Source organism: Medicago sativa, chromosome 1 (assembly GCF_051527215.1).
Source record: "Medicago sativa cultivar Bolivia chromosome 1, Bolivia_mono, whole genome shotgun sequence".
NCBI classification, from domain to species: domain Eukaryota; kingdom Viridiplantae; phylum Streptophyta; class Magnoliopsida; order Fabales; family Fabaceae; genus Medicago; species Medicago sativa.
The window spans coordinates 6,905,620-6,921,319 of NC_140749.1; the positions used below are offsets into that span (position 1 = coordinate 6,905,620).

The 15,700-nt window shown below is 31.6% G+C and overlaps 2 protein-coding genes across 3 annotated transcripts; both read left to right on the forward strand.

The window, feature by feature from the left end:
- The first annotated feature begins 207 nt into the window (after nucleotides 1-207).
- Nucleotides 208-7,639, forward strand: ZCF125 (P-loop containing nucleoside triphosphate hydrolases superfamily protein). The gene is made up of 18 exons (XM_085741083.1): nucleotides 208-391; nucleotides 493-582; nucleotides 1,770-1,888; nucleotides 1,977-2,090; nucleotides 2,230-2,311; nucleotides 2,412-2,479; nucleotides 2,589-2,666; nucleotides 2,764-2,906; nucleotides 3,006-3,108; nucleotides 3,200-3,280; nucleotides 3,679-3,747; nucleotides 3,818-3,877; nucleotides 3,981-4,127; nucleotides 4,369-4,662; nucleotides 5,178-5,270; nucleotides 5,660-5,818; nucleotides 5,905-6,144; nucleotides 7,127-7,639. The coding sequence occupies exons 1-18, from the start codon at nucleotides 247-249 to the stop codon at nucleotides 7,490-7,492; spliced, it is 2,451 nt and encodes an 816-aa protein (XP_085597209.1). The 5' UTR covers nucleotides 208-246; the 3' UTR covers nucleotides 7,493-7,639.
- A 4,427-nt stretch (nucleotides 7,640-12,066) lies between these two features.
- LOC146952158 (uncharacterized) lies at nucleotides 12,067-15,357 on the forward strand. Of its 2 annotated transcripts, none has more exons than XM_085758431.1 (3): nucleotides 12,067-12,691; nucleotides 12,789-12,862; nucleotides 14,758-15,357. In XM_085758431.1, the coding sequence occupies exons 1-3, from the start codon at nucleotides 12,285-12,287 to the stop codon at nucleotides 15,267-15,269; spliced, it is 993 nt and encodes a 330-aa protein (XP_085614557.1). In that variant the 5' UTR covers nucleotides 12,067-12,284; the 3' UTR covers nucleotides 15,270-15,357. The 2 variants fall into 2 exon arrangements, with proteins under 2 accessions (XP_085614557.1, XP_085614550.1); XM_085758424.1 differs by having other exon boundaries at nucleotides 12,132-12,691; nucleotides 12,783-12,862.
- The last annotated feature ends 343 nt before the right edge of the window (nucleotides 15,358-15,700 follow it).

Here is a 15,700-nt window from a genome sequence, read left to right on the forward strand (position 1 = left end):
TTAATTGTCATTCACTATCGACGACAATTAACTACCCTTGAGGATATTTAGGAAATCTCGGGGGTGGCTGAGAGAAAATTTGGAAGCCCATATGCCATGAAAGTCCATGATGAACAGAAAATATCCGTTTGTCGAAGGGTATTTCCGTCAATCTCTCGAAAATTCAAATTCCGCTAAGAAAAAGAGTATAGTATAGAGTAGAAGTCTAGCAGATCCCGCTCCAAAGTTTGAACAACAGAAAAGCAAATGGAAAAAATCTGCGTTGCCGTTAGAGTTCGTCCTCTCGTTTCTTCAGATTCCGTCAATGGAAGCTTCTGGAAGGTCCACGATAACCGCATTTCTCTTCACAAGATCCATGGAACTCCTCTCTCTAACTCTTCCTATGCTTTCGGTATTCAATTTTCACTATCATTATCAATTTCGTCTTCTTCCTAAATTCTATCTTATATTTTACACCTTCGATTTTGTTTTCTTTTTCTTTTTCTTTTTCAGATCATGTATTCGATGAATCTAGCTCGAATTCAAGTGTTTATGAGATTCTCACTAAGGATATCATTCTCGCTGCTCTCAATGGCTTCAATGGTATCCAAATTCAATTCAAATTGTTTTTAATTAATTTCATTTCGGTTTGATTTCTTTATTACGCATATGTTCTATTTTTTTATTTTAATTTTTAATTATCGATTGAATGTTTAATCTAGCTTAGCTTAAGTTGTAGTTAGCTCAATAGTGCTAAATGTAAATTCACTAGCTCATGAAAAATTGAATTCAGTAAAGATAGTTTTGGTGATAAATGATGAACTTGGATTCTCTCTCGTTTGTGCAGTCGGTTCTTAATTGAGGTCGGTGATTCCACAGTTTTTCAAATACTGACCTCAATTTTGGATCGACAGCATAAATGAGAGGATTTGAGGTGGTCAATGATGTATGGAATTGGATTTCTGCAGTAATTGTGTCACACAATTACCAACATCTATCTAAGTCAATGACGGAGATTGAGCAAACCATTAAATTCATCTCTGACTTTGGAGAGCACTCTCAAATAGGTCTGTAACATTATGAACATTTCAAAAGATCCTTGACTCTATAAAAATTTAGTCATGTTAGTCCTTCTGACAATATGTTAGGGATTAAATTGATAGTAAGTGGTTAAATATAGAGACAAAATTAATAGTAAGTTGTTAAAATATATGGACCTTATTGAAGTTAGTGGTTAAATATAGGGACCAACTTGACAGTTTAATAGATTCAAGGATCACTTTGAAATATTCATAATCTCAGTGACCTATTTGGGAGGCTCTACAAAGTCAGCGACTAAGTTGGTGGTTTACTTGATTGGGATTTTAAAAAATTAATTAAGTGAATATGTAATCTAAACAGTATGATCTCAAATTAACTAATGTTAGAGACTTTTACTTTAGAAATCGTAAATGTGTAACTGCATTCATATATGTGTGTGTTTTAAATTAGGGTTGTGTTAACTGGTGCTCGCGGGGCACTAGTTAAGGTATCTAAAAAAGGAAAAATTAAATAAAAAAAGATACTTTTTTGACTTTTGAAGCCTTGATTACACAATTTTCAATACAAAAGCTTTTACATTTGCTTCCTTAACTAGTGCCCCGGGGCACCTGTTAACATTTTCCTTTAAATTAAACTAAAAAACCGTTATATTAATTGTGTTAGGGATGTAATAACCGTTACTTTGAGTTAGACTTGGATATAAAAGTGAATTGATTAAGATTATGACAATAATTATATGATATGGTCAGGGACTGCATTTGCTTATGGGCAGACAAGCAGTGGGAAGACGTTCACGATGAATGGTTGTGAGACTGACCCGGGAGTGATTCCTCGGGCAGTCAAAGATATATTTTCAAAAATTGAGACGGTATGGGCAGTTCTTTTTAACTTTGATGAAGATTCATGTTACTGTTATTACAATTACAATGCTTATACCTTGCTTGTTTGTTTCTCAGATGACTGAACGAGAGTTTTTAATTCGAGTTTCATACATGGAGATTTATAACGAAGAGATTAATGACCTTCTTGTTGTTGAAAATCAGAAATTGCAAATTCATGAGAGTCTGGAGGTTGGTTACTTGTCACTTAACTTTGCTTTTTCTTTTGTGGTTAATGTTGGTGTATGTGAGTGAAATATATGTAACAATATGCTTGATAAAAAAACAAATATCCTGTAAAATTGTGCTGATTTTATTATTTGTTTTCCAGCGGGGAGTATTTGTTGCAGGGATCCGAGAAGAAATTGTCAATAATGCTGAACAAGTTCTAGATCTCCTTAAAGTAGGGGAAGGTTTGTAGTTATAGTACTGCATTCTTATTTTTATTTTTAAATTTGAAGTTAAAATAAACATACTGCTATATCAAAGTTGAAAATTGTTATTATTTTACAGTGAATAGGCACTTTGGTGAGACAAATATGAATGTAAGGAGTAGCAGATCACATACAATATTTAGAATGGTATTCCTCATTTCTTTTCAAAATTGGTGATACATATTCTTTTTACATCATAATATTGGTTTGTGCATAAAGATGGTCCTAATCTAATGCTTTTTAATCAAATATGAAGGTGATTGAAAGCAAAGGGAAGGATTCTGATTCTTCCGATGATAGTTCAATAAGTGACATTGTTCGAGTTTCAGTCTTGGTGTGTACTATTTCTTATCCTTCCATTTTTCTTTAAATATATAAATTTCTTACTAGAAAATTGCATACATATAATATAGTTGAATTTGTGGAATTAGAATTTAGTAGATCTTGCTGGCTCTGAAAGGATTGCAAAGACTGGAGCTGATGGAGTACGTTTGAAAGAAGGAAAATACATTAACAAAAGCTTGATGATTCTAGGAAATGTTATTAATAAATTAAGTGAGGGCTCAAAAAATAGGTATATTTTTTTGTTGGCTCTGCTTTGTGTACATTATTTTAATTTTAGTTTTATAACTTTAGAAAATAATAATGTTGGACATGTTTCATTTTATGGTAGAGGACATATCCCATATCGTGATAGTAAATTAACACGTATACTCCAACCTGCTCTTGGTGGAAATGCCAAAACATCCATTATTTGCACCGTAGCACCAGAAGAGGTAGAGGCTGTGGTTTCAGTTTTGTGTCTCTTTAACTTGTTTGGTGATTAATACATGATTTCACAACTCCAACAATTTTCAAATCATTTAGGTTCACATTGAAGAAACAAAGGGAACTCTTCAGTTTGCTAGTAGAGCCAAACGCATCACCAATTGTGTTCAAGTGAATGAGGTCTGTATTTTATGCACTTGAAATTTACTGTTACCCTGTTTAATATTCTTTTTGCTCCTATTATGTTTAACAGTGCTTAATGTTTTCCCCATTTGATTTTCCCAAATTGTTCCTAGCATCAGTTGATTTACTTGAATAATTATTTTGTGTAACTAAACTATCTATTGGAGAAGAAAATCGTGGAAGAATTAGGATAATCATATTAGGAAGCTTACTCGGGGGAAGGAAATGGATTAAGCCTGACCTTTTCTCTACATTTTACTTGTTTTTGCCTGGAAATAGTTAGCATAGGTTTTTCAGTAATAAACCTTCAATTTTATACCAGCTATATGCCTAGATAGTTTTCCTGTATTTGCATTTTGGTACTTACTTATTTCTTGATTGTTGGAATTCTGCAGATTCTAACAGATGCAGCCTTGTTAAAGCGGCAACAGCTAGAGATAGAAGAGCTACGTAAGAAACTTCAGGTAATCGTCTTCTAATGAATTTTTATTTACGCTCATGTCAGAGAATCTTACATGAATATTTCCTATTCAGGGATCTCATGCTGGGGTGCTCGAGCAAGAGGTTCTTAAACTCAGGAACGATTTACTCAAGGTAGGTTTTATTTTTCTATTTTATATGCATTCTGCAGACTTAGCAATTAAATGAAATCTATTTTATGTCGTTGTTAATTATGTATTCACATTCCACAATTTAGTATGAAATGGAGCGTGGTAAGCTTGAAATGGAACTGGAAGAGGAGAGGAAATCGCGTAATCAATGGATTAGCGAGCAACAGATGAAAATTGAAAATTCCAGTACTACATCATTCTCAGTCTCAGATTGTGGGACGAACGACAATCAGGTACATCTCATAAGAAATGAAATAATAAAGCCTGTAAATGTTAAATACTTTCTAATTCTAATACAATGGCAAATCTGCACAACTTTGTTATTTATCATGGTCATATTTGTTCCTCCGGACAATTCATACTTTTCCTTTTTGTGCTGCTTTTCAGACTTTCACTTGAGTTGCTTTTCTTTCCCACTCTTTGCTTCCTGACATTTTTGCTCCATTTTGTTCCAATTATGCTCATGTATGTTAGGGACCTAGATATTTGAGGCGAGGATTAATTGAAGAGTACAGTGACATTAATAGTACATCTCAAGGAGATATATTTAAATCTCCCTGTTTAAAGACAGCCAGTGCTTTTGTTGTCAAGCGATCAAGAAATTCAACATTGCCAGATAGTAGTCCTCCTCTTCCAGAAGCTTTCAGCAATGTGGCTGACGAAGATATGTGGTTGAAAATGAACAATGGCTACGTTGCGGACCTTGATTCTCTTCAAATTACTCCCACTCGAAATATTCAATCATTCCCACTAAGTGATACAACTCCTGTAAGTTCATATCTTTATTTCTATTTTTTAAAAGGAAATTTCTTTTTATGTCTTTCTTTTGCATTTTTTTGGCATTCATATTTGATCCACTACTTCCCCAAAAGGGACAATGTTAAAAGTAGAGGAAGAATAGCAATATATACAGCATCAACATGTTCTCCATAACTAAGAATACAAGATATAAAAGGGAAACCGTTGACATTGTTGATGAAATTTTTTTCCCCTACAATTGGTTTATGAATTTTACGATATTTCCTCTATTGTTGAGCAATTCTTGTTGGTTTCACCAGTTTCAAAAAATAATATTTGACCAATACACGTACCGAAGATGATTATGTATATAGATTTTATGAGAACTAGAATTTGTGCAAACCATGTTTTTGTTTAAAAGCGGAGTATTTAATATAGCATTGTGTGGCTAATGCATTGGTTTTAAGTAATACCATATTTCTCTTTTTATGTGTATGTGTACTGTTTTTTATAGTTTCTTTTTTGATTTGGCTGATGTTTGTCAGGGTTGTATAAGTCAAACTGCAAAGTATGAACGAGAGGTTCAAGATTTGAGAAGACAACTAGAGCTTGCAAATGAAAAGATAAATGAACTGGAGGTTAGTATACAATATACTATCATTCATACTTTAGTAAAAATGAGCTTTGACATGTATGAAATTGTTAGTAAGCCAGAAGATCATCAAACGAAGCTGTTTAACTTGATAGGTGTGCCCTCTTCTATAATATTTCCAATTTGGTTAGTCAACATACTGAATCCATTTGATGTAGCTGATATAGATATATACAACATCATTTATGTAGAGTTAAACATACATATACTATACTATCTTGAGCTTGTGTCATATGAGAACTCAATAGATTCCAATCTTTCTCCCATTTCCTTTATGGCCTTGATGCTATGTACTACAAGCTTTTGTCTTCTTCGCTCTCTTTTATAAAATGGTCTTTGTACTGTCCATGACTCTGTTGATGCATATTAATCCAGAGAAAGAATTCAGAGGAAGTACCGTCAAGCAAGCAATTAATAGGCGAGATCCCAGACAATCAACAAGAAACACCGCTAATTCAAGAATTGCCCATGAGGTTATCAGAATCTGTGGAAAACTACAAAGATAGCTTTGAGGAGGTTTTATCAGTAATGCAGGTTGAATGAGTGTACCATGTCAGTTTTATTTGCCATAATCATTCCAAGAAACAGCCAATTAATTGTTTTTTCTGTGTCCTAAATAGAGATTTGCATTGGATGGAAAAGTCTCAACTGATAAGATGCTTTCAACCATGAGTGAAATTGGTGCAAATCTATTTGAAACTTTGGAAGGTCACTTTTCCACTGGGAACTATGCTGCAATCCAGGAACAACAAAAAGAGTTTCGTGAGAGGATGAATAATTTAATTACATCACTGGAGTTATCAGAAAGCTCAATAACAGGAAATCAAAAGAGAACTCCTTTGTGCAGCTGTGAACACAAGGTAGTTGTCTGGCCACACATATCAAGATATCAATCATCAATCATAGTTCTATTGTTTGTCTTATTTTTAGGATATCTTATGTCTTTTTTCAAAACATTGTTGCCATTAATCCCACATAGTAACTAAAGCCTTGATTGGCATTTGTTCAATAGCTGAAAGTGAACAAGCAATTAAAAAATTATAGATATAGTATGTGTGTCACATCAGGATTGTAATAATTTATAAGAAAAACTGAGTTATACGAGATCTCTCATGGTCTCCTTGTATTACCTTCACTTTAAATTATACAAAAGCTTGAATCATATTATGGCTGATTTATTTATAGATGCAATTATTTTCCTTATAGCACCCTTCAAATGAAGGGAATGATATTCAACTTTACTTGAAAAAAGGTTAGAGAGGTTAGAATTGCATAACTTTACAGTACCCCCCAAAGTGAAATGAGTGAATGTGGGGAAAGTTGAGGAATTTCTGTTAGATAGGAAATTAGGAACAAACAATCAGGGAAATCACTTGATAGACTAGTAGATTTGTCTATTGATTCTCTTTAGCTTTTTGTAGAATCAAATGCAACTAAAGAGAATATATGATTGAATTGTTTAGAGCAGTGTCGTTAAATAGTGTCTACAGCGGCACTATAGCTCAGCAAAATTTGAACAAACTGCTATTGTTCGAAATTGTCAAATAGCAGCTATAGTGGTGCTATAGCACTGTTGCGTAGCGGAATTTAACCAAACCGCTATTTTCTGCGATCTGCAATTGACATTACTGATTTAGAGACCAAAAGGCAAGATAAAAAAGTTGCATATAAATTAGAAGTGTGTAGGATAAATTTCACTAGAAATGCACAGATCTGTGCACTCAGTTTTCTAAAGAGTGCCACCATAGGTAAAAAGATAGAATTGCATTGTAGCATAAGTTTTAAGACAAAACATAGTAAGGCTGTTCTGAATTATCCTAAACTGACTTTTTGTTACAAAAGGGCTCTGGTTTGGGAGCAGAAACGGAATCTGATTACTCAAAGGATGCTTTAACTGAAAGATACGAAAGCCTCGAAAGGGAGTTACAACTTTTGAAGATCGAAAGAGACTCTTTGCTAGAGAAGTTCTCTGAATCGTCTGATAAACTTGCAATTGTGTCAAGCCAAAGGGAAAATGCTTTGAAAGATTTAAACATTGAAGTACAGAGAAGGAAAAATCTAGAAGGGGAGGTTAAGCAATTTACTGCAGCTTTTGTCTGTCGTCAGAAGTCACTTATTTCCTTGCGTGGCGATCTTAAGACCAAAATTGAGAAATGGAGAGCTCATACACCAATTTCAGTGCCAAAGTCTTTTGGGTGTCAAGACTAAATATGTTGTAAACCATGAACATCTTAGTGTCCTTTGCTAACATCTAATTGTCTTCTGATCATGTATTATTATCTTTATTTATTACACAATTATTCTACGTTTGAATGAATTCTAGCCTCATTAGTTATAGAGTTCGTGCTTATTTCACTAAAGTGCACATATATTATCGCCTATCATCTTCACTTATACAAGTTATACTAATAGCAGACTTGACCACTACCTGAATGCCATAATTTATAAACAAGATAAGATAAACACTTGTGCAAAACCTGTGATGAAAACTGTAATTGGTATTATTATATTCAAAGTTTTAAATCACCGTTGTGGTTGTAATTCTTAACGCTGCATAAACTAGTGCTGCTACAATGTGATGGTATAATCTGGGAGGAGGTAGGATTAAGTGCTAGTGGGGCAAACGTTTTCAGTTTTGCTATTTGATAAACGTATTTTTTTAGCTCACCTGTGTAGAAACAACATGTTAGTGTGTATGTGCGCATGCGTGTGAAGGAGAAAGAAATTTGGGAACATGTTACGAGCCTATGATGTGTGTTTGTTAGTGTTGCTGCTGAATGGTCTAATGGATTGGAACAAGGCATTGTGAAACCATGTTATAAACCAGACATACTCTATGTATAACTGCATGATCTAATTTCTCCGGATAGGACAAAAAAGAGGACAAATCTTCTGTATCAGAGTTTAAAGTTGTTGCACTCTCAACGCCAGATTCAAACTAAAGACTTCTAGTTAAACCTGTTGAATTATGTGTTTAATGTATTGTTGAAACTTTTTGGATAATATCCAGATGACCATAAAAGTATAGTTGATTTATTAAGTTGGAATTGAATGCAAATGAAAAACTTAGTAGGGGGGACCCTGGAGCCTCTCACCTAGCTCAGCCCCTAGCTATAGCGGAGACATAAAATCCCTTGTTCTAGTTGCAAAGTGAAAACCCACTTTTATTTTTTTATTTTTTTTAAATTCGATCCAACTTAAGGTCCGACTAATTTGAGAGGTTCAATCTCACTGTCTATTTGTGGAGTCACATTTAAAGCCAGAATAAAGCTTGAGCAAACCGTTTAATTGATGATCCAAAGTGAATATGCTTTTCAATTAGTATGTTATTGGAACACACCAAATGGACATAGAATTATGAACTTCTTCCTATTTTCTGACAACAAAATTACTTTTCATCAAACATAGAATTTCTTCCTCCTTATAGTCTTCAAGTAAAAAAAAAAAAAAAAAAAGATAAAGTATTTTTTTACAACATAATATTTCCAAATAACAAATAAAATTAATACATTTGTATTTTAACTAATAAGATATTTTAATAATTTTATTCATTTTCCAATAAGCATAGATATTTGCAAGTACGAATATCATTAAATTGTCTCCGCGTCCATTTACTAACACATAACGTCAAAAATTTTGTTTATTTTATTCACAGATATCTATTAAACTATCCACCCATGTCCTTCACAGATTTTATCTACGGATATTACACGTGTGAATTATGTTGTTGTCCTAATTTAAAAGAAAATAATACTCTCTCCGTCCCGTAATAGATGACCTATTTGAAAATATGCAATTTTGACCTAACTTACTTTGACCGTATTTTTCTACTAATATACAAAGATAAATAATACTTCATCTGTCCCATAATACATGACACAGTTGACCCTATTACGCATGTCAATGCATAATTTTGAGCTTAAATATCTTGAATAATATATTGGAAAAAATTATGAAAATTTGATATTTTGAAAATACTCATCGAGACGGATGTAACGACATCTTGTATGATATTATTTATCTTTGTATATTAGTAGAAAAATATGGTCAAAGTAAGTTAGGTCAAAATCGTACATTTTCAAATGGGTCATCTATTGCGGGACGGAGGGAGTATCATATAAGATGTCTTTAGATTCGTCTCGATGAGTATTTCTAATATATTATTCAAGATATTTAAGCTCAAAGTTATACATTGGCATCGTAATAAGGTCAACTGTGTCAAATATTATGGGACGGATGGAGTATCATGTTTCTTTTATTTGAGGGAAATATCATGTTTCTATATATTTAAAAAATAATGTCGAATAAGCAAACCCTACAGCAAAATATGCTAGCTTTCATATTGTGCACGCATCACACATGTTGAAGTATTGTCTAGTGTCGATGACCCATATAAAGCAAAGTGACAATAATCATAGGTTATGGTAGAGGGAAAGGTCTATGATTAGGTTAATGTATGTAGGCAAATAATACAAAATTAGTGGCTGTATCTATCTTCAAAGTTGATACTCCCTCTGTTCCTTTTTAATTGTCACATTTTGACTTTTTACACAAACCAAGACAACAAATACTTTTACTACTTTTGATACAACAATTTATTTTTTTCCTATAATAACCTTAATCATTTAATACTTCATTTCATATATTTCTCTCTCTGCAATAAATATATAGGGGTAATATAGGTAAAACCACATTTAATAATACTTTGAACTTTGAAAACGACAGTTATTTAGAAACAAAAATTTTATGCAAAAGTGACAATTATAAAGGAACGGAGGGAGTACCATTTGTTCCTGGTACCCCTTTTTATCAAACAAAGTCCACGTGTGATTTTTGAACTTTTTCGTAATAAATAACCAAACCCATATTAATACGCAATTGAAATTAAAGCAATGATAGGAACATATTAAAATTCTAACATTTTTTTTTTTTTCAAAAAAGTATTAATGTTAGTAGAGTTTAATTTTCATGTACCCTCGTTATAAAATAAAAAATAAAAATTGTACTGTCAACACATCACAACCAATATATATGTAATTTTAGAAGTATGATTATAATATATTTTTGATAATTTAATTGTTGTGACTTGTGATTGATCAACTGCATAAAATTTGTTTACACTGATGGTTTTTATAAATTGGTTTTGCATTGTTACATGAATTTTACGTCCATCCGGAAAAATTTAAAACTCTACTATCTTTTATATATGACCCAATAAAAATCATATTTTTTTGTTCTTGTGAAAAAGGTAAATTTCATCATATAATAGTTTATATTATAGAGTGCTTTTTCATTTATTACATTATTATTCCCGACCATAAGTCATAACTGTTTGATTAAAAATGACATTTGTTTGTTGGTACAAGTTTAAAAATGTCATTTTACATATTTTGAAAAATTGAAAGGTCACATGGGATGTTGAGAAACAAAAATAGAATTAACTTTCAACTTTGAAAGCTGTTTTTTTGTTTATCACTAATCAATAAAAATCTCATTTTTTGTATATTTAGTGGAAGACTAAGACAAGATACATGTGTAGCAACTAGATAGTTTTGTTTAATTTTCATGGCATGAATTTTTCATTGAAGTAAAATCTTAGATCAACCAATCAAAATTGTGAAAGCAGATAGGAAAGGTACATAGATTATTTGGGTTGGTCCCATATTATTTATTGAACATGAGAGTTAAAATAAAATTCAACAACCCGACTGTACAATTGTACAATTGGCTGACAACCAAATCTAAACTAACTCACAACTCGCACATGAAGAAATTAAACCATCTTTCAAATAAATATAATTAATTTGGTGTTTGAAATTATAGGTTTATATCATTATAGTCCCCTATGTAAAATGCTTGTAAGATTTGCTATTCAGTTAATATTTTTAGGGACAATAATGATATTAAATTGGTATATCAAAAATGAATTTGAAATTGAGTAGTTTCAATAATATATTTAATAGTAGATCCAGAAAGACGATCAAACTTGATTAATATTTCGTAATTTCGTATGTCATTTTAAATTTTTTTTATGAATCAGATATTCTTTGCGTGTAATGTGCGGCGAAACTTTACTTCAAAAGATTTGACGTTGTTCCTTTCACATGGTTGAATTCAAACTCAGGACCTCTTATAAATCTAAAAAAGAGACTAAAAGACTAATCAAGTTAATCCGATCCTGCAAATTTAAGTAGAGTGTAGAGATATTTACTTCTGGATTTCTTTTATACACACACACTTAGATGCATCCTTATGTACTTTTGTATGGTTCTTTACATAAAATTCATTTTTTGTGCTTGTAACAAATTTTAAGAAAATTATAGATCGTTTTCTTCTTCTTATATTATGAGTATTTTAATAAACAAAATATTATAAGTATTGTATAAAAAGAACCACACGAAAAACATCTAAGAAAATGCACTTGAGTTTTCTTCTTCTTATATTATCTCTACATTGATAAGTAATATACAATTAGTCTTCCGATATATAGGTATTAGGTAGTAAAAAACCTCTTCGTTCAAAATATCCATTAGCAGTTCCTATATATTATACTGCTCAAGACATGAAAACTATAAGACCTATGTTTTACATAAGGTAGGAACTACGGTAAAAAAAAAATAAGAAGATAATTTGGGAACTAGGAAGCCAACAACTTAATTTAAAATATAGCCTTGCATCATACAAATATCAAAATGAATTTAATAACGATGTAACGACAGTAACATCTAATCAAGCCTTACCATCTACCATACTTATTTGGTAAACCACCATAATAGTAAAATAAAAGAAAAAGGTTGCATTGAGTAGTTAATATTTAAACTATAAGATGGGTGTTTTTTCAATTTTTAGAGTTTGTATCCTATCAAAAATGAGGTCATAAATTTCCAAAGCATCCTTTATGGCTGCTTTCAGATATGTTGTCCTATATCTATCATCTATTTTAACTACTACATCTTCTATTTGGAACTCCTAACCCTTCAACATAGTTTCATCAATTCAAATGGCTACACACTTAGCCAAACCCCAAAAAAGACTAGGAGAATTTCTAAATGAGAAACAAGAACCTTTCATGCTAGAGCTATATCTTCTAGAAAGAGGGTACTCAAAAAGTTTGAGCTTAAACAAAAAGAGAAAGAGAAAGGTTTTATTACCATTTTCCAAAGCTCTAATATCTATAGTTAACAAGCTAGCTTTCCAAAGCCAAAGTAATACTCTACCAAGTACTAGGGAAAATGAACAAAGAAAAAAACATGCAGGTTGCAATGTTGAGTTTTCATCAGCTAGTAGCTCTACTATGCCCAATTCTTGCTCAAATGCTGATGAAGAAGGAACATCCATATCATCAAATAGAGATCATCACTTATTTTCTTCTCATATTCACCAAACTTGCAAGGAATGTACTATGAGGTAAGACCTAAAATTTTACACATTTAGTTGATTAACTTCAAATGTACCATTGTTAGAAAGATATATTAATTAGTTGTGTTGCTCTTGCTAGCCATAGGTGGCAGAAGCAAAGATGCATGGAAGGTAGGCCTCAATCACTTGCAAAGATACCTCTAAGTAGAGCTCCTAATGGTAAGTTCTTCATTTTTAAACTTTGTTGAACTATTTATATGAAATTTAAAATATTGGAAAACCAACTCAAAATATGAAAAGTAGGGATCAATTTGCAGAATTTTACAATTTAGGGAATAATTTAACAAAATTGAAAAGGTTGTATGGACCAATTTGCAAAAAAAGGGACTAATTAGCAAAATTTGAAAGAATTATAATGATCAATTTGAGACTCAAATTGTAGAGAGTAGAAAAGAATTTCAAATTCTAATTTTTTTAGGTAGTATTGAAATTCCTTAAATTTGACTTTGATGAAATACTTCATTTTTTTTATTTTGTGAAGTGAATAAGTTTTATGAAATACATCATAAAACCTCTTCATCTAAAATTACCTCGAAATTTATCAATCAAACAATAGAATTTACATAGAATAATTTAAGGCTAAAATATGGTTTTGGTTCCTGCAAATATGCCTCGTTTTGGCTTTAGTCCCTGTAAAAAAAATTTGTTGTTTTTGGTCCCTGCAAATATGTCTCGTTTTGGTTTTGGTCCTTGGCCCCACTTTTGTGATGATTTGCACACGTGGCACATGATGACTGAACTCATTTATTAAAAAAATAGTCCCTGCAAAATCTTTTGATTTTTAGAAAGGTCCCTGCAAAATATTTTACTTTTGAAAATAGTCCCTGGAGGGACTATTTTCAAAAACAAAATATTTTGCAGGGACCAAAAACAACAAAAAAAATTTACAGGAACCAAAACCAAAACGAAGCATATTTGCAGGGACCAAAACCATATTTTAACCATAATTTAAATTACCCACTAAAATTAAATTATCTTTAAAAAAAGTCTTATCCAAACACACAAGAATTGTTGGCTTTTGTTCTTAGAACATAGAAAACTTTGTTTTTAGTTGTAGTTGTTTCAATTTTAGTGGCGGTATTTTGGTATTATTTTTTGAATACTCCTTATTTTAAAGACTAAAATCTAATGATCACATATTATATAGACTGATTCCAACATATACAAATATCTGAAACTAAATCTAAAACGACAAAGGATAAAAAAAAAATATTTTTGATTTTTCAGTCACAAATTCCGAAATAATACTCACAAGGGCCGCTTTATATTATAATGTAATATCATTTTAAAATTTTATATAGTCATATTACTTAAACAAATGAAACTTAAAATTGTTTATCAACTTAGAATAACATTGCAACAAAAAAAAAATACTGAATAACATTACGAACCTGTCAAAAAAATATATACATAGGTACTTTTTTTTTGAAGGAATATACATAGCTACTTAACTTTATGATAATTCCCTGATACTAATATATCTATATCTTCTATATACAACATATATGAAGAGGATGCGTAGGTTTTAGTTCGGTTTTTCTTTCGATTTTACCTTTTATTTAAACACTTAAATTAAGAGTTTATTTTAATTTTATTTGACAAAAATATTTGATCATCGTATATGCCAAAATTGATATCTGTAGCGCATGGACAAGCACCTTAATACTCATCTTTTCACTAGTAATCATTAATTTAATATATGCTTATGGTGAAGAAGTGTTTTTAGTCATGGTTGTAGTTTTACAACTTTTTTTTATTGTGTTTTATTCACTTCAATCGATTCTTATAAAAAAAGTGAAGGGAGGAAATATCAATAGCACTATAGGTATATAGGAAAAAGAGATAAAAATAGGGTGGCCATGGTCTGCCTCAGAATAGGAGTATGCATATCGACTTTAATGTTCATACATGAATAAGTATTACACACAAAAATTTATGTTATCAACAAATTACAACTAATCATATGTGAGTCTTTAGAAGTAGCTATTGTTCAAGTTAACTATTATTTTATGATTGAATAAGGACGCAATAGTGTTTTTGTGCTAATGAAACAGTGAATGAGGGAAAGCAACAGAGAATAAATATGCCTAAGAAAATCACAGATGACTCGATATTATCAGATACCATATTAAATTTACTTGGTGTGTCAATAAAGAAAGAGGACTGTACAAATGAGTTGCATGAGTATCTTCCCCAGCCTCATGTTTCCCAGGTATTAAAATCCAAAAGGGTATCACACAAGATAAAGAAGCTGCTATTTGATTGTGTTAGAGATATTACCATAACCTTTCCAACAAAAGAGGACAGAAAGCAAGTTTGCAGACAATCCATGGGGCCTATAGAGCTTGAGAAGCTCACTTGTCAGGGGACAAGAGAAAGGGGACAACATAGTGAAGATGGTTTAATGTCGTTATTGACTATTGATTACTTGGATTCAATTATGGAATGGAGCAAATTCGAAGCTCAAGTCAAAGACATTAGTTATGAGATCACCGATTCAATTTTGGATATTATGAACCATGAAATTGTATCAGAAATGATTATTGGAACTTTGGCACCGCCTTAATTTCTAAATTTGAAATCTTACCATTATGCTCTTTAGATGTTTGTCTTGCTGGATTACATATGTAAATATTTATGCATCTAAAAGCAGAGTTGACATTAGCTTTCAGTCATACGTATCGCTTATGTAAATGTCTTTTATCCATGCCAACAACCAATCATCATAGGAGCCATCAAATAACAAATCTAATAGTTATATTCAACACATTTTAATCTTTAAATTCATCATGCACGATTATACAAGTTAATTGCTTGCAACAACGAAGATGTGATGAGCAAACACATTTTTCGTTTCTAAATTCGGGGCACTGATTTTTTTTAGGCAAAGCATTAGCAATATCGCAAGAGAAAAGTTTGTCAGTAGCGTAGATCGAATCTTACATGATACTTTTTTGGTATCCCAACTCATCTATTGAGCTACTCTTTCGAGGACAA

Coding starts and splice junctions, on each gene's coding strand:
- ZCF125 (XM_085741083.1), top strand. CDS start 247: ATGGAAAAAATCTGCGTTGCCGTTAGAGTTCGTCCTCTCGTTTCTTCA. Junction 3,878..3,980: donor TCAGGAACGATTTACTCAAG/GTAGGTTTTATT, acceptor TCCACAATTTAG/TATGAAATGGAGCGTGGTAA. Junction 5,271..5,659: donor AAAAGATAAATGAACTGGAG/GTTAGTATACAA, acceptor ATATTAATCCAG/AGAAAGAATTCAGAGGAAGT.
- LOC146952158 (XM_085758424.1), top strand. CDS start 12,285: ATGGCTACACACTTAGCCAAACCCCAAAAAAGACTAGGAGAATTTCTA. Junction 12,692..12,782: donor TGCAAGGAATGTACTATGAG/GTAAGACCTAAA, acceptor TGCTCTTGCTAG/CCATAGGTGGCAGAAGCAAA. Junction 12,863..14,757: donor TCTAAGTAGAGCTCCTAATG/GTAAGTTCTTCA, acceptor CTAATGAAACAG/TGAATGAGGGAAAGCAACAG.